Source organism: Cryptotermes secundus, unplaced genomic scaffold (genome assembly GCF_002891405.2).
Source record: "Cryptotermes secundus unplaced genomic scaffold, Csec_1.0 scaffold151, whole genome shotgun sequence".
In the NCBI taxonomy this organism is placed as follows: Eukaryota; Metazoa; Arthropoda; class Insecta; order Blattodea; family Kalotermitidae; genus Cryptotermes; species Cryptotermes secundus.
The window spans coordinates 160943-183618 of NW_019744408.1; the positions used below are offsets into that span (position 1 = coordinate 160943).

General features: G+C 37.8%; 2 protein-coding genes across 3 annotated transcripts in view; one reads left to right on the forward strand and one right to left on the reverse strand.

Moving 5' to 3' along the window:
* Positions 1–2311, reverse strand: part of LOC111874684 (anamorsin homolog) — a 30752-nt gene extending 28441 nt beyond the window's left edge. For both annotated transcript variants that reach the window (XM_023870388.2, XM_023870389.2), the window contains exon 1: positions 2050–2311. In XM_023870388.2, coding sequence (XP_023726156.1) covers positions 2050–2200 — 151 coding nt within the window. In that variant the 5' untranslated portion in view covers positions 2201–2311. The remainder of the gene's footprint in view (positions 1–2049) is intronic.
* A 71-nt stretch (positions 2312–2382) lies between these two features.
* On the forward strand, positions 2383–22281 carry LOC111874688 (DNA polymerase epsilon subunit 2). The gene is made up of 10 exons (XM_023870397.2): positions 2383–2489; positions 2765–2909; positions 6914–7101; positions 7675–7909; positions 9935–10056; positions 10319–10460; positions 10664–10899; positions 13752–13935; positions 19297–19473; positions 20244–22281. The coding sequence occupies exons 1-10, from the start codon at positions 2425–2427 to the stop codon at positions 20328–20330; spliced, it is 1581 nt and encodes a 526-aa protein (XP_023726165.1). The 5' UTR covers positions 2383–2424; the 3' UTR covers positions 20331–22281.
* Positions 22282–22676: the final 395 nt, after the last annotated feature.

Here is a 22676-nt window from a genome sequence, read left to right on the forward strand (position 1 = left end):
CGTCTCATTTTTGTTACTGATTTCATTATTACTTGCATTTATCTGCTACTGGTCTCTATCCTGAACCAAACGACCCCAGTCCACACCCTCCCATCCTGTTTCTTCCAGGTTACTTTTAATATTATACTGCCACGTATGCCTAGGAATTCACAGTGCCCTCTTCAAGCCTTCCTATCAAAACTCTGCATGCACTTGCCTCTCATGGATGCTACATGCCCAGCATATCTCATTCTCCAATTGATAATGCTAGTAATACAAGTATTGGGTAAGGAGTACAACTTAAGAAGCTCCTCATTATGCAGTATGCTCCAGACTCCTGTCACTTCCTCCCTCTTAGGCATAAGCACTGTACCTGGAACCCTGATCTCAAACACCAGTGGTCTGTGTTCTTGCCTTGATATAAGGGACCAAGTTTCACATCCACACAGAAAGACAAAAAGATTTTGAACAGAATGGCAGTAAACACTCCCCAAATTTAATCTGTGGCTAATTCCTTCAGAAGAAATACCACACATCTTGGGGGGGGGGATTACTTTATGAAGGCCGTCAAGAAGGGTCACCTGTCATAGTACTTATGGAATTTATTTAGCTGCTTGATATAGCATAAAGAAACTGCATATGCTACATATCAGTGGCTCTGGTTAATCCTTAAGGCTCATACAGCAGGCATACTGCCTACAGCAGCCAAATCACACTACAGAATGGTACATAATTTTACTCTTTACTTTGTGTAAAAGAGAGGCACGCGGTAGCATAGTTGGTTGAGGGGCTATGCTACAAGCCAGAAGGTTGTGGGTTCAAGTCCCGATGAGTTGGATTTTTTCAGTTGACCTAATCCTTCAAGCAGCACTATGGCCCTGGGGTTGACTCAGCCTCTAACAGAAATGAGTACCAGGAATTAATTAAATAATTTTCCTGGGGAGTAAAGCACGGCCGGCATGTAAGGCTAATAACCTTACTACCATCTTTGAGCCGATTGTCTAGATAATGTGGGACCCTCAACGTCTCACAACACTATAGGCCTTCACAGCTTGTTAGAGGGATAGCTTTACTTTTTTTTACTTTGTGTAAAAAAGGGATGAAATAAGGGGTGCATGCAGGGCATTAGAAACCAGGAAATTTATACAACATTTTAATGCAAAATGTACTGTGCCATCAGAAACGGGAATATCCATTTAAGTTGCCATTTCACAATGCTATGAAAAGTTTGTCAGGCAAACTCAAAATTACATTAGAATAAAAAAGTACTTCAATATGATCAATGCCATGACATAATTTGTTAATGAACAGTAACTATATCAAAACATTTTATAAATATGAGGTCCTGTGCTCACCATATACATAACTTCAGTGGAACTTCCATCTGCACCTGATTTGGACAGATGCCTGGAAAGTCATTTAACAAAGCCTACTTAACTGCATTAGCTGTTCTGAGTCAAATAACATGAGAGAATATTCACTCACTGAACATGGGGCCATTCAAGCACTGGGAGAAAGCAAACATGCGTGTCTACATGTCGTGTACTTTACTCAGACCTGAAGGTGTCAAATAAAGAGGACGATTGATAAATAATGGATTTGAAAAAAAAAACTGGAGATCGCAATTGCCTAATAAAAGTACTATCGCAGCATTTGCCTTAAGGGCCTCTTGAACACTAAAAAACTGTCAGGTCAGCCCCTGTCCCTGCTGAGACTGGAAATGAACACCTCCCTAAAACTAGGACATTACTTCTACACAAATCTGCTCGGCAGAAAGCAGTCACAACCTATTTCAAGACATTATCACGGAATTTGTTTTGAAAAACAGAAAAATCACAAAACCTTCAGTCGGTATTCTCGTCATAAAGTGTGATATATTATCACATTTAAAACATCACTTGAGGGTCCTGGCATACGACCACTTAACCTCTCATTAACATATGATATGGAACGATATGTGTCGGGACATTTTCCTTACATTCGAGAGGGTACCACTTCTTTTAAAACTAGCATGATATACAGATGACACTTCTACAACTGAACATGCTCATTCATTAATTAAATACATACCCATTGTTAGCCGATCAACATTTTCAACACGAACATTTCCCAAAGGCCCAGTAAGTTTCCGCAGTTTTTCTATCATATTTTGAAACGTTTCAGGTGCAGGAGTTGAACCCCATACAACCAAAACACTCTGGCCATTCTGTATGGAATACATTTTTAAAACAAACCATATACGTCTCACATTCGACAACCTTCCAACATTTCCTTTTCCGAGCGTTTCAAACTGTCTATAACGGTCTAAAAACACACACGCAAGTCATTGCACGTAACATCCCCCGGAACGATCATGAGGATCCAAAGATTTCTGTCACCATGGGAGTTGCTGATTTACTACGCATCTGTGCCTGGTACGTCACACGAAAACCGCGGGAAATAAAAATGGACGAGAAGCTGAAGAAGAGGTTATTAACAACTTTTAAACTCCACGGTTTCTCCTTAAGAAGGTGTGTGATTCTTACAGATAAGACAGTCTCTCTGATACTCGGTTTTAGTAATTATATGAAAATGAAGTGCACTAAATAGTATGAATGTTTAAGTTAGGAGTTGTATCTCTATGCATGCACAATTTTGGTTATGATGTATTGTGGAAAGAGGCCACAAGAAATGTCAAGGTGCTGGTGAAAGGACAAAAAAATGGAACTGATGAATCTTCTCTTTATAACACTGGACTACTTTGTTTCGTTTAGTGACTAGAAAGTTTTCTTCCATCATATTTCAGTGAGGCATGCAACCTGCTGGTTACCCAGCTCTTGCCAGTTGAAACAGAGTATGATGAATGGCTTGAGAAATTGACAGAACATATTCAGAAGCAATCGCTTGTAAGCCCGGTACTGGAGAAGCAGCACATTGAATTAGCAATTCGGGTAATCTTAATTCTTTTCAGTTCTTGAGTGATGTATTTTAATTATTAATGCCATTAATTCTTAATTTTGTATTTGTTTTAAAAATTCTTAAGCTTTGTGTATATTTACAAGTGTACTTATGGCATATTCTATATCCTTTAGTTTAACCCAAAGAAGAATCTATGGAATGCAAATAAACTTAACTCTGCTGTAAATTCAAATAGTGGTGTTGTCATCACACAAACAAATTGTTTTATTGTTCAATTCACAACATGTTTTGGCCCATACAGACCATCATATTTTTATTGATAATGCAAGGATAAATTCATATGATGTTATCTCTATCAGTAATGGACTAGCAGATCACGATGCTCAGTGTCTTGCACTAAAAAATATCGATAACCTGGAGAAGAAAAAAGTGCAGGGAATCACAACAAGATTAGTAAATGAAGATTCAACTGCACAATTTCTTAATAAACTATCTAATGAAAAATTTGAAAATAAATATAAACTTAATGATGTAAACGAATTATTCAGTTTATTTTTAAATAAGTATTTGTCTATGAGTCATGCTTTCCAAAGCAAAATGTAACAAATGAACGTAATGATAATGGCTGGATAACAGTTGGAATATGTACCGCCTGTAGACGGAAGGAATCTTTGCTCTTTCTCAGTAAAAACAATGACAACTATTTGTTTTAAATCGTACTGTAAATCCTACTGCATGATATTAAGAAGAATAATAAGAGAAGCTAAAAGGAAATATTATAATCAGCTAATTATGTCAGCTGAAAACAAAATAAGAACTACCTGGAACATTATTGACACTGAAACAGGGAGTAATAACAACAATAATAATAATAAAGAACGTCTACCTCAGACTTTTAAAAATAATAGTAAAAAGAAATATTGATGAAGCTGCTCATAGTTTTAACAAATATTTCACATCAATAACAGAAAATTAATAATAATATTAAGAAAACTAATGTTTATACTGCAATGTCTTGTTTGCATCCCCATTTCCCTAATGGTTCTCCGGATATGAATTTTAATTTAAGTTGCAGAAGAGGAAACAATTAGCATAATTAACAAATTAAAATAAAAAAAACTCTTCAGGTTATGATGACATAACTAATAAAATTATAAAACTGTGCAGACAACAAATTCGTAAACCTCTAACTTATGTAATTAATAAGTCACTAGCCATGGGTCTATATCCAGAAAGATTAAAATATGCAGTCAGTATACAAAAAAGGGGAAAAGGCTGTTATGAGTAACTTCAGGCCAATATCAATAGTAACTGGGTTTGCAAAAGTATTTGAAACAGCAATTTTTAGAAGATTCAGTGATCATATCGTAAAACAAAATATTACTTTCAGAGCAGTATGGAATCCAAAAGGGGTTATAAACTGAAGATGCTATATATAAATTAACCAATGTAATACTTACAGCTTGGAATAGAAAAGAGTATGTAACTGGTATATTTTGTGATATAGCCAAGGCGTTTGACTGCGTCAATCACGAACTTCTGTTAATGAAACTACAGTCTATGGAGTGCAGGGTGTATTATTGCAGTGGTTCAAATCTTACCTATAGTATAGGAGGCAAAGAGTGGAATTAAATTATATAAATAATAAATATTATTCCAACTGGGAAATTGTTGGATGTGGTGTGCCTCAGGGATCGGTGCTGGGACACTTACTCTTTAATATATACATAAATGACTTCCCCCTTAAAATAAGTACAATTTCTGAAGTTATTATGTTTGCAGATGACACTAGTATTCTTTGCACAGCTAAAGACTACTATAATTTAAAAATAAAATTGGATGTTGTTTTTAATCATATGTTTATGTGGTTTCAAATTAATCAATTTGTGTTAAATCTGGAAAAACAAAAATGATAAAATTCACCCCAACAGCAGCTACGGGCTACCTTCTATATGCCTTGTATTTTAACAAAATTCTGAAAGAAGTAGAAATGATAAAATTTCTCAGTTTACAGCTGGATAACCATCTGACTTGTGAGGGACATATAGGTTTTTTGCTTCATAAGTTGAGCACAGTTGGTTTTCTAATGAGAAAAATATCTTATATATTAATAGTCTTAAAGCTGTATATTATGTTTATTATCGTACATTGGTGAAATATGGAATAATACAGGTGCCTACAAAAGGTCTGACACATTTTGATCTTTAATAATTCGGAAAATAATGAAGATAGAAATAAACTGGTTACATTGTTGGATTGAGAAACTGAAAACGTTTTGTGTTTGTACATGTACTCCATTTGTTGCACATAAAATATCAAGACGATATTCTATTTCTTGCCAGGTTCAGGCAAGCATACCAACATCCACAGTGGTTATTGCGTCTCTTACTCTGGTTTCTAATTGATCGATGTCTCTCACCTGTGTCTTATAAACAATGTCTTTGACATATCCCCAGAGGAAGAAGTCCAGTGGGGCTTGTCAGGTGATCTTGGGGGCCAAGAAATTGGACCACGTCATCCAATCCATCTTCCTGGAAAATTTTTATCCAAAGCATCATGAAATACATCAGACAGTCATAAGGTCTTTGTTATGCAAAAGAAAATAATAAGAATAATGGTGGGAGTGGGCCCAACTCATACATGTAGAGACTTATTTAAAACCTTGACATACTACCAATCCCATGTGTATACTTGCTCTCATTGATGACATTTGTTGTTAATAATTTGGATAAGTTTCAGATCAATAACTCTGTATATATGATTGGTACAAGAAGGAATGACCACCTTCATGTACCTACAACACATTTATCATCCTATCAGAGAGGGGTGTATTATTCAGGTGTCAAGCTATTTAACACTCTGCCGTCAAATATCTGTTTTAAAAAATGATAAAAATCAATTTAGGTTCGTTTTACGAAATTATTTGCAAAGTATCCTTCCAGCCGCACTATGGCCCTGGGGTCGACTCAGCCTCTAACAGAAACAAGTACCAGGAATTAATTAAATAATTTTCCTGGGGAGTAAAGCGCGGCCGGCGCGTAAGGCTGACAACCTTACCGCCATCTTTGAGCCGATTGTCTAGATAATGTGGGACCCTCAATGTCTCACAACCCTATGGGCCTTCACGGCCTTTTACAGGGATAGCTTTACTTTTACTTTACTTACTCATTTTACTCTATTGATGAATTTGTTGAGCATGCAAGGCACTCTAAAGTTAAGAGTTAATAAATGATCTGTGTGCTTGTATTATAAGTTGCTGTGACTTGTTTGATGTAAGTGTGGTAGTATGTATGACATCTATGTTTGTTATGAATGTCAATGTGTTATAAAGAAACTGTATTGATGATATGATGATGTGAAATGACAAGGTGTGAATTTGACAGTGGTTTTCCCATGGCCTATGTGTGTAGTCTTGACAACCTGTGCTGTCTCCGTGAGGCCTGATTATATATGGTATTGGACCAAGGACGAATGATGTGTAGTCATCATGAATTTGTAATGTGTGACATGTTTTATATCCAGCCCTATGGTGAGATGATTGAATCCATGAAGTGAAAATAAATGTAAATGTAAAATCATCAGGTGAACTTGAGGAATACACAACTAGTGGCAGATTACATAATTACCATGGCAGTATGGAGTTTGCTGGTTAACCTTGGGTGTCTCAGATCTGACTTGATTCTATATAAACATTTTAATTTAAAATTAAACATTCATATCACAATTTTAACAATATTGGAGATTAAAAATTAAACCAAAACACATGTTCTTGGATACTCTGAACTAAGTCGGATGGTTGTCAGCTTTTCTGGTATTACATAAAATACAATGCTAGTATGGAATTTGTTGGTTAACCTTGGGTGTGTTAGATAATGATGGCCTATATGGGCTGAAACATGTTGTGAATTGAGCAATAAAAACCATTATTTATGTAGAGTCAACACCTCTATTAATATTGAAACACCAAAAACAGGACACAATGCTACAAGATCAACTCTGCTATACTTTAAGTCATAATTTTGTTATATATTTGCAGGATTGTATTAGAAATGGCTTGGATGAAACTGAGACAGTTTTAAACATTATCAGTGCATTTGAAGTTCCTCGTTTTGAATACAATTCAGAGAGAAAAAAATTTTTGAAAGTAAATATTGGCAATGGCCATGTAGACCTGCCACATCTTTTTGACTTGCCATCAGCAAAAGCCAGCCTCTTCAGGGACAGGTAAGGAGGTGAAATCTATAACAGGACTACATCAAGATGGTTAAAACCTGATTAAAGCCCTATTAGACTAGTTTAATAATATACATTGGCAAGAAGATCTAAGGAGATATTTTATATTTTGAATGATCACCTTTGAGAATTTCAATCTGTAATGAAATTTCAGCATATGACTTTTCAGAGATTAAAAACTGAAAAAGAAGAAGAAGAAACAGAGTGTAAAGATTGAAAATAAAAGTTAAAAAGTAATAGAATAATTATGTAATTTTATTTACTTGTTTATTTACATGATTTGAGAACAGAAGAAAGATACATTTACATAAAGCTGCAATACAATAATGACATGATTGAAAGAAGTTTTGGCCCACAAATGTCAGTTGATACCAAAGTATTCCTATACAAAATCACATTAGATTCAAAACTTAATTACTGTAATGAAATCTGAGTTTCAAACAAAAAGGAATCCTAGAAACTGTAGGTAGAACAAATGTGTTTTGGAGACTTCTACTAGACTTCACTGTATATTTTTGACAAGACCACCAATGTTTGTGAATACTTTTATATATTTTGTATCAGGTATACTATTCTCCATCAGCGTACTCTGCGACACGAACTGTTCGCTCCGGCCATACTGGGTGCAAATTCAGATGATGCTAGCTGCAAATTTAAGCTGCAACCCATAGAGTTTCTTCTGGGTTCCTCAGGAAAAGTGAAAGAAGCAATTGTTCTTGGCCTCCTTACACAGTTGCGTGAGGGACGTTATTATCTTGAAGACCCTACAGGAATTCTGCAGTTGGATCTGTCAGAAGCAATATCCTTTACTAATCACTAAATGTGATAGCTCCATTGTGTCATGAAACCATCATCACAGGACTATACCCTGAGTCACTTTCACAATGATTTAACACCACCACCAATTCTTCATCTAGCCCAAGGGTCTCCAAACTTCGGCCTGTGGGCCACATCCGGCCTGCGGGCCACATCCGGCCTGTGAAAGAATTGTGCAGAAATGCGCCAATTGAACTAATTTTCCAATGAGTACTTGTTCATAGATTTCAAATTCATTAATTAAGATTGTGTTTAAAATATATTGATATTCCATATTATGTTAATATTAATATTATTCACAACTTTACTAATTCTGGACCGTATACTGTGCGTTATTTCTTCGTACTTGTTCGGCCTCGATCGGCAGTGTCACTTCGTGGCAATGTAGGTAGCGCGAGCGGTTCATTACTAGCCGTCTTGTGCACAAAACTTCTTGCAGTGGTGTAGTGTAATTGTAACAGATCATCATCACCTCAATTTAATCAGATTCTAAGATTGCAAAAAGAGTTCAGTCATTCACATTAATTGTTTTATTATAATTTGCGATGAAAATATGAGCATTTGCTGCTACTGTCTCTTGTCATTAATATACGATAATTTATTCTCACGTACTTTGTATTTAGTTTATGAAATTCTGTGCTTTCAATAAAACTCATATACCTAGAGTTATTAATTTCTCATTTTATCCGGCCTGTTGAAAGTGCTGAATTACCTAATGTGGCCCGCGTTTTGAAAAGTTTGGAGACCCCTGATCTAGCCTAAACCTAGGTACTCCAAATGGCCATTCCCTCTCCAAAATTTCTTTTCTCCATTCCTGGCTCATCTCAACCATAGAGATACAGAAGTTCCACAAGAATATACAAATTCTGAACTCCTTTAAGTTCCCCCAGTGGCTGTCCTTAGGTTCCCAAGCAGATTCCAGAATAGTGCATTCAGATTGGCCACAACTATTTCCTTCTAAAACCAGAATACTTACCATTCATGGCATCTTCCCATCCCATTTGACATTATCTAACATATGAAGTTGAAACAGTATCATTAAATAACATAATTTTCCTCAGACCTCAATGCTTGGATTTAAATTTTCCCCTTCAGAATTAGAATTATACAAAACAAAGCATGATTTTGATGTTTAGTTTTCTGGAAAGTAGATTAGAAGAGAGTAAATATAATAGGTCACAAATAGTAAGATTTCCTTCGTTTGCATGTAATTTCATTATTGACCTTTTTTCATATTTTACTTTCCAGGAAATTAAATCTAAAAAAAGGAAGGTCCTAAGAGAGGTCTACTAATGGGATAGGGAAAACTGCATAATGAGAAGCTTCATAATTTGTATCTATCCAAGTGTAACTGTGGTTATCGAACCAAGAATAATATGTGCTGGACTGTAGCACGCATGGGGAAGATGTGAAATTTATACAGAGTTTAAGGTGAAAAGCCTGAAAGGAAGAAACCACTTGTAAAACTGGCATAGGCAGAGGTTACTGTTAAAGCAGGGGTTTAAATTAACTGAATGTGAGGGCATGGACTGGATTCAACTGGCCCAGGGTAGGGGTCAGTGGTGGGCTCTGGTGAACATATGGTTACAGCTTCCATGAAATGTGTGGGGGTGATTATTATACATTTATTTCCAGACCAATGTCTGCATGAGTTAATAATACTTTTCATCTTTTATTTCTTCTGATTACAGTAAACTTTTTCAGTGCTGTCTGCTTTATATAGTAAACATAAACGTTCAAGGAAAGCCAGATGGTGAGGTTCTAACTCACTCCATGATACAGGCAGTCCTAAGCAGTTGCAGTAATTAATTTATCTCAGAAATTAGCTATAGACCAGTGGTTCATCTCTTTCACTACAAAAGCCTTGTCTTCTTCAGTTCAGTCCAATTACAAACTTCATATACACTATGAAAATTATCGGGCTTCAGTTAGTTCTGTCAACACAGTTGGCTGAATCATCCTCGACTGAGCACAATGAAAGGGCTGAATAACCTTAACCAACCTCCACAGATATCACACAGGCCTTCACACTGAAAATTGTTTTGTATTGGCTGAAGGATGTTACGAAGATAGAATATTTCATGTTTCTGGTGTGGGGTTCCCACCACCAGAGCCTGCAGATACTAGTCGGTGTGTTAAATATTTATTTACATTTATGATGCTATTCTAGAATAGAAGTGAATGTAACAGACAGTGGAGTAACAAGTCAAATGGCAAGTAGAAAGTCTATGAAGGGTATTCACAGTGACGTACCTGCACTTACCATACTGTCAAGAAATGTAGTTCAGTTGACACAAGCACATTCCAACAGGCTCACATTATTTGATTTCAGTGTCTAAAGTTACTTGTCCATTGATCTGACTCACTGATCCCTTAATCCTTTATTTTCCAGAGCATATTTTGGAAATGTGAACACTTTTGGAGGACCTTCAAAAGTTAGTCTCAAAACCTCTCCAAAACTGTCAAGATATGAACTTGAGAATGATGATGCAGTGCTGGTGTTTTTGTCTGACATGTGGTTGGACAGCATTAAGGTCTGTAAATGATCTTATTACCTGACACACAGAATGACTAGCTGGAAGAAGTGGCAGTGAATGCCTATTACTGACAGAAGCATATGTTATGCTACTAGGTTTAGTAAACATAGAAATGTGCACTTCTCACATAAGCGTTGACACATGAACATGTCTACACATGTAAATTTTTGTTGTCAGGAAAATAATGAATTTTCTTGCAGGTAATGGAAAAGCTCCAAGTGCTCTTTGCAGGTTATGCAGATTATCCACCAGTGGCTTTTGTCTTTATGGGCAATTTCCTGTCATCACAACAAGGCAGCTCACATGCAACTACCCTCAAAACAAGGTTTAAGGCCCTGGGTGACCTCATTGCTCAGTTTCCAGAATTGAGTGAGAAAAGCAAATTCATATTTGTGCCAGGGCCTTCTGACCCAGCATCCCCTAATATATTACCAAGGTGAATGCACTATCATCAATATACATTATATAATGAAACAAATGAAATGGGACACATATTTGGGGTTTCTGGCTACGTGATTTCAAAACACTGGGTACATCACTTTTGCACATGCAGCAGGGAGAGAATTGATTTTCTGACAATGAATCTGAAGGTTCAGTATCACTAACATGAAGTCGGCCATTTAACACTAACCTGACTATCTACAACTAATTTCACAATCTAGTCTCAACAGTTCAGGTTATAAGGATTAAAACTGATCCATCCTTTTGTAAAGTATCTCTGGCATCTACACTGGCCTTTGGATTTGATTTTCAAGCATTCCAAATTATACAACAGTTTCTTCTAATTACTACAATTCTCAGCTCATCTCCATTCATGATACTTTATGTCTTGTAACTGCTCTGCACAAATACATTCATACAATCCGTTCCTTTCATCTGTTAATGCCAACATTGGTATCCATATAGAAGTGGAGGTATGGCTATGATTGTATAGAATTTTAGTAACATTTTACACGTGTCAATTCTCAAGTAGTGTGCATTTTATAGTTCCACAAAATGTTAAAATATCTTTAGTTTTATATTAACAGTACTGTCTTATAATAATCAAAACTCTTCTCTGATGTCGTGTGTATTGTTGTCACCACTGAATTCAGTTTTAAGTACATACTTACTTACTTACTCATGGAGCTGAGCCCTTCTTGAGCCGCCGCCAGTTCTGCAGCTACTCAAGAATTTCCCAGCATTTTATGGAACCCGAAGGTTCATCACCGTGTTCACAAGAGCCCTCCACTGGTCTGTATCCTGAGCCAGATCTATCCCATCCTATCTCTCTAAGATCCATTCTAATATTGTCCTCCCACCTACGCCTTGGTCTTCCCTGTGGTCTCTTTTGGCTTTCCCATCAATATCCTATCCGCATTCCTCATCTCCCCCATTCGTGCTACATGACCTGTCCACCTCATCCTCCTTGACTTGATCATTCTAATTATACCTGGAGAAGAGTACAAATTATGGAGCTCCTCATAATGCAGTTTTCTCCAACCTCCTGTCACTTCATCTCTCTTTGGTCCAAATATTCTCAACACCTTGTTCTCAAACACCCTCAGTCTGTGTTCCTCCCTTAATGTCAGAGACCAAGTTTCACACCCATACAGAACCACTGGCAAAATTATAGTTTTGTATATTCTAATTTTTATATTTTTGGACAACAGATGAGAAGACAAGGTTCTGGACTGAACGGTAGGAAGCATTACCCGAGTTCAATCTCCTCTTAATTTCCTCCTGAATCAGGTTTTGATCTGTTATTGTTGTTCCCAAATATCTTAATTGTGCCACACTTTCAAAACATCCGTTTCCTATCCTTATGTCTTGATTTTGCCCTGCATATGGTGACGAGACAGTAACATATACTTAGTTTTCTCTGTGTTTACTTCTAGACCAACCTCTTTACTTGCGTCAATTAAAGTTTGTGTGTTTTTCTTTATGGTATCTACATTATCACCCAGTAGATACACATCATCGGCGTAGACCAACAGCTGATGTGTCCCATTTAGTTTCAGTCCCACCTGGCTTCCCTGGACCTTCCTAATTGCATATTCTAAGGCAAAGTTGGAAAGGAGTGGCGATAAAGCATCTCCTTGTTTTAGACCATTCTGGATAGGAAATTTATCAGACAAATGTTTACCTACCCAGACTTTACTATACGTTTCGTTTAAACACATTTTAATCAACCTAACTAGTTTCATGGGTATCCCAAACTCTATCAGAATATTGTGCAATACTTCTCTCCTAACTGAATCGTAGGCTTTCTTGAGGTCTCTGAATAGCTGATGTACTGTCTCATTGTACTCCCATTTTTTCTGCATTATCTGACGAATGCAAAAGATCTGATCTGTAGTTCATCTGTTACGTCGAAACCCACACTGATGATCCCCAATAATTTCATCTATATATGGACTTAACCTTGAAAGAATAATATTGGACAAAATTTTGTATGCAGTTGATAACGGTGATATCCCCCGATAATTACTACAGTCAGTTTTATCACCCTTCTTGTGAACTGGTACAATAATAGACTCCTTCCACTGATCAGGCAATTTTCCTTATGCCAAATAGAAGTAATTAGATTGTGGATCTTAGAACATAATATTTTGCCTCCTGCTTGAATAAGTTCTGCTGGAATCTGATCACTACCTGGGAATTTACACCATTTCAATTTTGCAATATCAATAGCTAGGATGTTTTAAGTACATACAAGAAATATTAATTACAGAAGAGTATTTTAAATTATGGATGGTCATGGTAGCCGAGCGGTCTAAGACATGTACTGTCTTCGCTTGCTTGGAAGCCAGGATCGTGAGTTTGAATCCCACATAAGGCATGGATGTTTGGTATGTGTATTTGTTTATTCTGTGTTTGTGTTGTCCTGTGTTTAGGTAGAGACCTTGCGACAAGCTGATCACTCGTCTACGGAGTCCTACTGTCTGTAAAATGATCGTGAAACTGAAAAGTCAGAGGCCAGGGCCCAATGGGGCTGTACAGCCAGTAAAAAGGAAAAAAAATTATTGGGGTTCATTTAATTACACTAATAATACTCCATAAGAGGTTCCTTTGAAAGAAATGACCTTTGATTTATGGAATTAATAAAATTTGACTTTTTCAAGTCACATTATTAGGGCAAGACAGACATGAATCCTGATATGGTAGAACTTCATAGCAAAACAGTACAAGATATTAAGAAAGGAAAGAATGCCTGACATAGTAAACTTGAACCGCTGGCATCTCTGAATGTTTAATGTACACATACATTGACATACAGCATTTTGGAATATTTTTTTTCATTTGCAGGATGCCTTTACCAAAAATAATCACAGAAGATTTTCAACGAAAAATCCCATCTTCCATCTTTACCTCCAATCCTTGTCGCATTCAATACTGCACGCAAGAGATTGTAGTCATAAGGGAAGATCTTGTTTCAAAGATGTGTCGTAACACAATCCACTTTCCCACTTCAGGAGAAATTCCAGAACATGTAAGTACCACAAGTCCTCTAATGATGAAACAGGACATATTTATTTCTTACTGAAAACCATCACAACACATCATCAATAACACTTGTAAGCAGCTCTAGAAGATACCTTCACTACATGTTTCGGCCTTCAATAAGGCAATCATCAGGCAAATACAGTAGATCTTTGATTATTGAATTGCATGTTAAATATATGAGTATGAGGGGTGAGCCATAACATTGGCCCTCACACTGCAACCTTCAATGATCTGTTGTGCTTGTCCTTTGGATTAACCCTTTTTTAATCCTACACTTCTAATGAAATGTGGGACTTTGTTTATGTGGGCATCATAAAAGTCACTTGGTTCCATGAAGAATTGACCCAGGTGGCAATATCTTAAATAAGCTATAGCCTCACAATCACATAAGATGTGTGGGGCTGATTCATCGTCTCGTAGGCACCTCTCACAAGTTGGGTCCTCTGTCAGTCCCAGTTTGGAAAGGTGTCCTTTTAGGTGGAAGTGTCCAGTAAGTAATCCTACCACCCATTTGAGTTGATTTCTGTGTAATTTCAACAGGTCCCTCGTTCTTTTGGCAGAGGGTCCTGATTTTTGTGATTTCTGTTAGTACAGTCCCTGATCGCTCTCTTGGCAACTCCATGAGATGCCGGAAGCTGGTTCAGGTCCTATGAATGGCTGTTCAGATCCTGTTCTTGCCAGCTTATCTGTGGTTTCATTCCCAGCAGTACTCTCCTACCGAGATGCCGCAAGCTGGTTCAGATCCTATGAATGGCTGTTCAGATCCTGTTCTTGCCAGCTTATCTGTGGTTTCATTCCCAGCAGTACTCTCCTACCGAGATGCCGCAAGCTGGTTCAGATCCTATGAATGGCTGTTCAGATCCTGTTCTTGCTAGTTGATCTGCCGTCTCATTCCCTGCAATACCCTCATGACCTGGCACCCATATCAGTTGTACTCTGTTATGTCTGGTCAGTTGTATGAGGGATTGGTGGCAGTCCAAAATCAATTTTGAAGTGATTTGGTGTGTACCAAGTGCTTTAATTGCAGCTTGACTGCCAAATAGGATATAGATGTTCCTATTTAAATTCTCAACTGTGCATGCCTTAATGGCATACACCTCTGTCTGGAATACTGTTGTGTACTTACCGAGGCTGAAGGTATGCTTCCGCCTCATTCCATCACAATACACCCCAGCTCCAGTGCTTTTATTTGTCTTGCAACCATCTGTATACCAGATTAGTCCCACCTTTCTATTAGGTTGAAACCCCTCTTTCCATTCACTTCTATCAGGAAATCTTGATTGTGCAGGGTCTTATCATAAACATGTTTCAGTAGCATTTTATCAGATCCCATCTGTAGGATGAGTTCTTTTTTCATGTCCCAAGTTATGTATGCATGTCCAAAACCTTGGATTTAGGTCTCCATTGATTATTGTAATGTAATCTGTAATTTCCTAACTTGGCCTCTGCTTCCATCTGCAAATGTAATGGGGGGGATTCCTAGTAGGATTTCGCCCATCTGCTTTTTGATTGATTGATTACCCGACCTGCCAGGTTCCAGTCTCCCCTGTTTGTTATGTATCCACATACGTCCAGGTTCTGCTGGCCCCGGTCATCAACCAAATCATCAATCAACTTTGAACAGTTCCTTCAGTGCCTCTTCTCCAGTTTGTGTATACTTGCCATCAGGCAGCTTGATAGAGCTGACCTTATTTGTCGCCTGTTTTGCCATGACCCTCATGTCTGGCACTGCCTGGTACATCGTTGATCTCCTGGCAGTACCTCCTCCATGATGATCGTTTGACTTTCCTTATTTCTTTATTGTAACATATGAGGATTTCCTTATAGGTGTCCCACCACCCTGTCCTATTTGCTATATAAAATAGCTTTCTTGTTTTAACTCTTAGCCTACTCAGCTTTTTATTCCACCAAGGTGCATTCCTTGGTAAGCGAGTGGTCTTGGCTGGACAATTATGATAATAGGACAAGATGACGGCCCGTTGCAACTGGTCAACAGATCGATATATGTCCCTTATCATGCATATAGTTCGCGAATAATCTCCAAGTTCACCTTTAGGTCGTCCTTGTACAAGTCCCAATTGGTTCTTCTGAGATTCTTGAAGGTAGCTTTGTGTTGTTATGTTACCTATTTGAAAGCATATGTATCTGTGGTCCGATAAAGACATCTCATCAGATACATGCCAATTACTTACCAGGTTTCCTATGTTATTTGCCCCTAGTGTCAAATTAATAACCTCCTTCCTATTGTAAACTACAAAGGTAGGTTAGTTACCATGGTTTAGAATATTCAGGTTCGAACTCACCAGAAATTTCATAAGGCTCTCTCCCCTTGGGTTAGTGCCAGTGCTTCCCCACAAGATGTGGTGTGCATTGGCATCACACCCAATGATGAGTTGTTTTTTCCTGCTAAAGCAGTAGTCTATGATGTCCCTCATTTCCTTAGTTAGTGGTGGTTCATCCGAGTCATGTGGAAGGTAGACTGAAGCTAGTACATGTAATACTTATACGGACATATTATATACACAAAAGCTGATATGGTGTTCGGAGGTCCGTTGTTATGTTGTATGTTATTGTTTAATATGTAATACTATTTGATGGAGAGATATATTACAAGTATACGTATTACATGTATTACAATTGCAACTACCAACTTCCAAGTACCATCGCATATCCAATCTTTAACTATACTTTTGAGTATGTAACTGATCATTTAGGATTCTAACTATTATTGTAATTTATTTTGTATTCACTCATATCATTTTATACTATTGTATATACTTGGAAATTTAGCACTGTGACTTATATCTAACATACAATTCAGTAACGAAAGATCTAATGTATTTGCCTGATGATGGCCTTATTAAAGGCCGGAACATGTAGCGAAGGTATCTTCTGGAGCTGCTTACAAATGTTATTGATGTTGTGTTGTGACGGTTTTCATTAAGAAATAATATATGATACACAACAAGATGCATTCATTAATAAAAAAATCAGGATATATTTGTTGTATAAATCTATAAATTTGCATTAAAAATCCCATTACACATTATAGAATGATGTGAATTTGGAAGTTTCTTGGTTTATTTAATAATTCTCTATCACTTTTATATCTAGTAGAACAAAGCAGAATATTATAAGCAATGCAGAAGGAAGCTGTTGTTACCTAATCGAAAGCACTAGTCAAGCATTTGCTTGCAAGGAGTGATGATTTAGAGACAAGTGACATATTGATAACAATAATTTGATCACCGTTACTTGAAAGTTTCCATCATAACCAGTCACTCATTGTCTGAAGTAACTGTGATTGGAATCACTGTTTGGAAACCAGTAAACAGATAGGTGCTGGAGAGATCTGACTCACCGGAACTGGTATGGTGATTCGCTAGTGGGTGTGGAGTCAGCTGGGTCCACTTGGCATGGCAGCCACTGATTGGCCTATTGTACCTGCCCCGGGTGATTATTTATGATGATGGAGAATTTGGTGAATGAAGATTGGCAGGGGAAACCGAAGTACTCGGAGAAAACGCACCCCAGCGTCACTTTGTCCACCACAAATCCAACTTGACCAGACCCAGGTTCAAATCCAGGCTGCCGCGGTGGGAAGCCAGCGACTAACTGCTTGAGCTATAGCGCGGCCTCAACTGGTATGGTAACTGACATACATTTGTGACTGGGATCACTGTTAACATTACACTGGCTAGTGGTTGCATTAGGCAGTAAGCAGTTAAGTGATGGACTGAAAAGCGTTTTTTCTTTCTGTTCCATACCTGCTCATTTCACATTTGAAACATTTTATTATCTTACATAAATATGACAAATTTATTTTAATTTCCATTACAGCTTTCATGTTAATTAATGTCTGTGACTCAGTGAACATATCTTAGTCAAGAAAACGTCAGAAATCCAGCAAGTTACGGAGTTACATCACTTCATCCCAATAAACAATAAAATGGTTGAGGTAGCTGGTCACCAGGCTGTACCAGTGATCACTGCTTAAATCAGTGTTACCTAGATTAGCATTCACTGGAACCATGCCCATTCAAGAGCAAAGAAATGCTCACCTCTGAATATAGTATGATAATTAGCAAGATAAAAAAGGTAAAGTCCTTGTGCTTAACTAAGCATTGTGCCATGAGAGCATAAGTGGGAATGGATGTATAGATCCACATTTTCTTGACCTTTGTACTAGCTGGAGGTAAGTGGTCAACCTCACACCCCGGCCGCTTTACCCCCGGGGAAAGAGCCCCCAGTACCCATTGGATAGGAAGTTGGATAGACCCCGACATGGAGAAGAGAAAATTTTTGACCCTACCAGGACACAAACTCCGATCCCTCGGTCGTCCAGCCCATAGCCACTCGCTATACCGACTACGCTATCCCAGCTCCTAGGATAATTAGTATAAAGATTAATATTTGGATCCAGAACTACCCAAATACAAAGCAGCACATGTGGGAATATTGGTCTTCGTCAGATATGAACATATGTCAACACATTAGTTCTCAGTGTTGCAACTTCATGAAGAATATACATGTTGTAAATAAATATATGTTACAACACTCTGTGGTAGACAGATAGGTCCAATGGGATCATATTTTTTTAACACATTGATATCCGGAAATGCTTTGTTTACATGCCCTTACCTCTTACCTCTGGGGCTCACTGGTGACATTTACCTAACATTTCTCCAAGATACCTTACCCGAGCTTCTGGAAGTGCTGCCTTTGGAAGTCCGTCGTGAAATATGGTTCCAGCATGATGGCGCCCCAGCACACTGCACTAACGTCTGTATTTCGATGAAACTTTTGACAACAGATGGATTGGGCATGGAGGTCCAATAACCTGACCCCCTTGCTCCTCTGACTTGACTCCAGTGGAGAGACAACATCAGCTTGTGGCAAGAATTGCAATAGCAGCTGGAACCATCCGGGAAATGTGGGGAATCTTTCAAAGAGTTCAGCATAACATAGCCAGGCAGAGCAGAACATGCAATGAAGTCAGCGGTCACCATTTTGAGAAACTTTTATAATGTAAAACAACGATAACCTCCCCTTAAATTTATGCATCCTCTCAGAAACTTAGGAAAGGATTCTGGACATGGGTGTATTAACAAAATATGATTTCATTGAACCCATCTATCTACCACAGAGTGTTGTAACACATATTTATTTACATCCTGTATACTGAACACTACAGATGATGAAGAAATTAGTTTTTTTTAAATTCAGACATACAAATTAATATGGTACACAGCCTTCACTCTGTGTTAATAATGCTTATAAAAAGCTGATTTGGTTTACAGATTTCATATATGAAGATTAATTTACCATAGTGTATTACTACTTCCAGTTTGCGAAGACAATCTTATGCCAAGCTCATCTGGCGCCATTGCCGCTGTCTGTCTGTCCAGTATACTGGTCATTTGACAGAGCACTGCATCTCTATCCTCTTCCCGATCTCGTGGTCACAGCAGACCAAAGCAATGCATTTACCACCACTTACATGGACTGCCAAGTCATGAATCCCGTAAGTATCTAGTAAACACTGCTTTGTATATTAATTGTAGAGTAACTTTTGCAAAGCAAAAGTAAATTCAGATCCAAGTAATGACATGGTATACTCCTGATGATTCGAACACCTGACACATAATTTTCACTGGTAACAGCGCTGCTTCTTTTGATGTTTCCACTTTTATGTCTGTCTGTCTGTCTGTCTATAGCTCTACAGTCCTTTCTTTGAACCTTCCCCACTATTTCAGTTTCTTAATCCTATACACAGTTTGTAAGACTCCTTGCATGGGGGATCAGCCCATCGCAAGGCCGCTACCCACACACAGACATCCATGCCTTGAGTGGGTTTTAAACCCATGATCTAGTGTTCGAATGAGCAAAGAAAGTTCATACCTTAGACTGTGTGGCCACTATGATCGGCTCCACTTTTATGTGGATCATCTAATAACCAAGACTCTCCAACTGTGCCTGTCTTCCCAGAGCTCTTCCACAGCATAAGTGCATTATGCCTGGTGAGATGGGAAAAACTTCACTACATCAGACCTGCTTTGCTAATATCTTTAATCGACCAAAATTCATGACACAGTCGGTTCACACCAGGCATGAGTAAATTAACTAATACACTTTTTTATATATTTTCAAACACTTGTGGAAGAATGGTTTTTGGTTGTTATCACAGTGATTACACATTAAATAAAGCGAAGATCTTGTTATTACCCACACTTGTAGCACTGAACACTAATCTGCAGTAAAGGTATATTTAAGCCATTGTTTTCCTTTTTACAGGGCTCCTTCCCAAAGAATGAATTTTCTTTTAAAATTTACATTCCTGCTGCAAGGAGAATAGAAGACAGCCAAATCCCAAATGACTAACAAAGATCTTACTCTCTGTGATCATTACATTGTTATTCAAAAGTAGTGTCTGTGAAGTCTGCAGAAATTTGTTTTCCAGGTATAATACGATATTTTACTGTCTATTTCACTTTACATTGTGAGGCATATGAAGGCAGTTCATCAAGCATAAAACAATGTAAAAAAACAGCTGAAGGAACTGTATTTTCTGGACTATGAGATGCCTGGACTTAGAGGGAAACATTTAAAATAAGACCTGCTAATACTTTCAGACTATAAGATGCATGCAAATTTTAGCAATACAGTATATCATATTCTGGAAAGTAAGGCATTTGTTTTGTGTAAAAGTTAAGTTATCCCTGTGCTTGATTAATCACCACACCATGAAGATGTATGGGGGAATGGAGGTATAGCTCCACCATTCCTGAACTCAGCATTAGATGAAGGTCAGTTGTCAGCTTCAAACCACAGGCGCTTTACCCCAGGTACCCATTGGATAGGAGGCTGGTTGAACCCCACAGTAGGTCTGGATGCTGTGAAGAAGACATTTTTTTTTCTCTGCCAGGAATCAAACCTTGGCCATCCAAACCATAGCCCATTGCTATACCATCTGAGCTATTATCACACAAAGCAGTTCACTGTTATTTTTTGTGTCTCTCTGAAAACAAAGGAAGGCACATTGTTATGTTCTTCAATGCCTATTGAACTAACAAGACAGTTTCTCTACATTTTATATCAAAGGCATTATATCAGAATATAAACTGTATACACAAATCTGACTATAATTTCCACACAATATCTTGGGTTCAGTAAACCTTTTCTACTGACTGGTATCAAATTTTTTATGTGCATTCAAATTACAGTGTCTCCTGATCTCTGTTGTATGAATTTGTGAACTGATATGGATGATGCTTCTGTTAAGGTTTACTGCAGGACTGGTCTCCCATAAAATGGCAGCACTATGCATGCCACACCAGACAGTACTGTTGAAATAATGAAGTGGCTTCTTTCCAATTGAAAGAGCATCATGTTATTAGGACATATCTGCATCTCATCAGCAAGTCCCTCCAGTACTCAGTGAAATATACTGCTGTTATGAATGTGAAAAATGTGTGGTATAAATCTGAGGAAGGATGAGAATGAGACACGATGGATAACATAGAAACAGTTCAGAATTACTGGGTTTACTTTTTTCCATCATCTGGTACTCTAAAAACTACAAAACACAACGTTTTGGAAACTGGATCTGTTTCTGTCCTCAGGTGAGAGGGGAAGACACCTACTATATTGGGTCCCTCAGTTGTTTTGAAAGCAAACTTGGCTACGATTAGGCCAGATTATAAAGTACACATGAATGACAATGGACAAACTAATGATGCTGATCAACATACCTGTGGGACTTCTGCATACCTTTTTGTACAAAGATTACAAAATGTGCAAGGGTGCAGGTAGATAGGTCCCCAGGAACAGAAAGATGCACCTTTCAACATATGTTGGGCAGTGATTATATACAGTGCTCCAATGAATTATGCTTTCATTTGGACAGTTATCACCATGGATGAGAGGTGGATCCCCCTATTCAGTATGGCGACAAGGTGCCAAAAGCATGCCGATTTGCTTATAACAAAAATGATTACTGTTTTCTGCGATGCTGATGCTACCATGCTTACTGTTTCTAAGGGCACTGTTAATGGGAAAGCTACCTAGCAATACTACAGGAGAAGCTCCAGGAATGTCAATATCTTATGAAACAGTATGTTCATTTTTATCACAGTGCCCTTCCCTTATTCCAGTCATTCACTGTCACTGCATCTCAGACCAAGTAACGTCTGCTTTATTTGTAGTCTCCTCCTTATTAACGTCAATTAAAGTATGTGTCTTTCTCTTTATGGTCTCTATATTATCATCCAGTAGATTCACATCATCAGCATAAACCAACAGCTGATGTGTCCCATTTAATTTCAGTCCCACCTGGTTTTCTTGGACGTTCCTAATGGCATATTCTATAGCAAAGTTGAAAAAGCAGTGGTGATAAAACATCCAGTTTCAGGCTTTTCTGGATAGGAAAATTATCAGATAAATGTTTACCTATATGGACTTACCATACATTTCATTTAAACACATTTTAATCAGTCTCACTAGTTTCATGGGTATCCCAAACTCTATCAAAATATTGTATAATACTTCCCTCCTAACTGAATCATAGGCTTTCTTGAAGTCTATGAATAGCTGATGTAATGTCTCACTGTACTCCAATTTTTCTCCAGTATCTAACAAATGCAAAAGATCTGATAAGTAGTTCATCTGTTATGTTGAACCCACATTGATGATCACCAATAATTTCTCTATGTATGGACTTAACCTTGT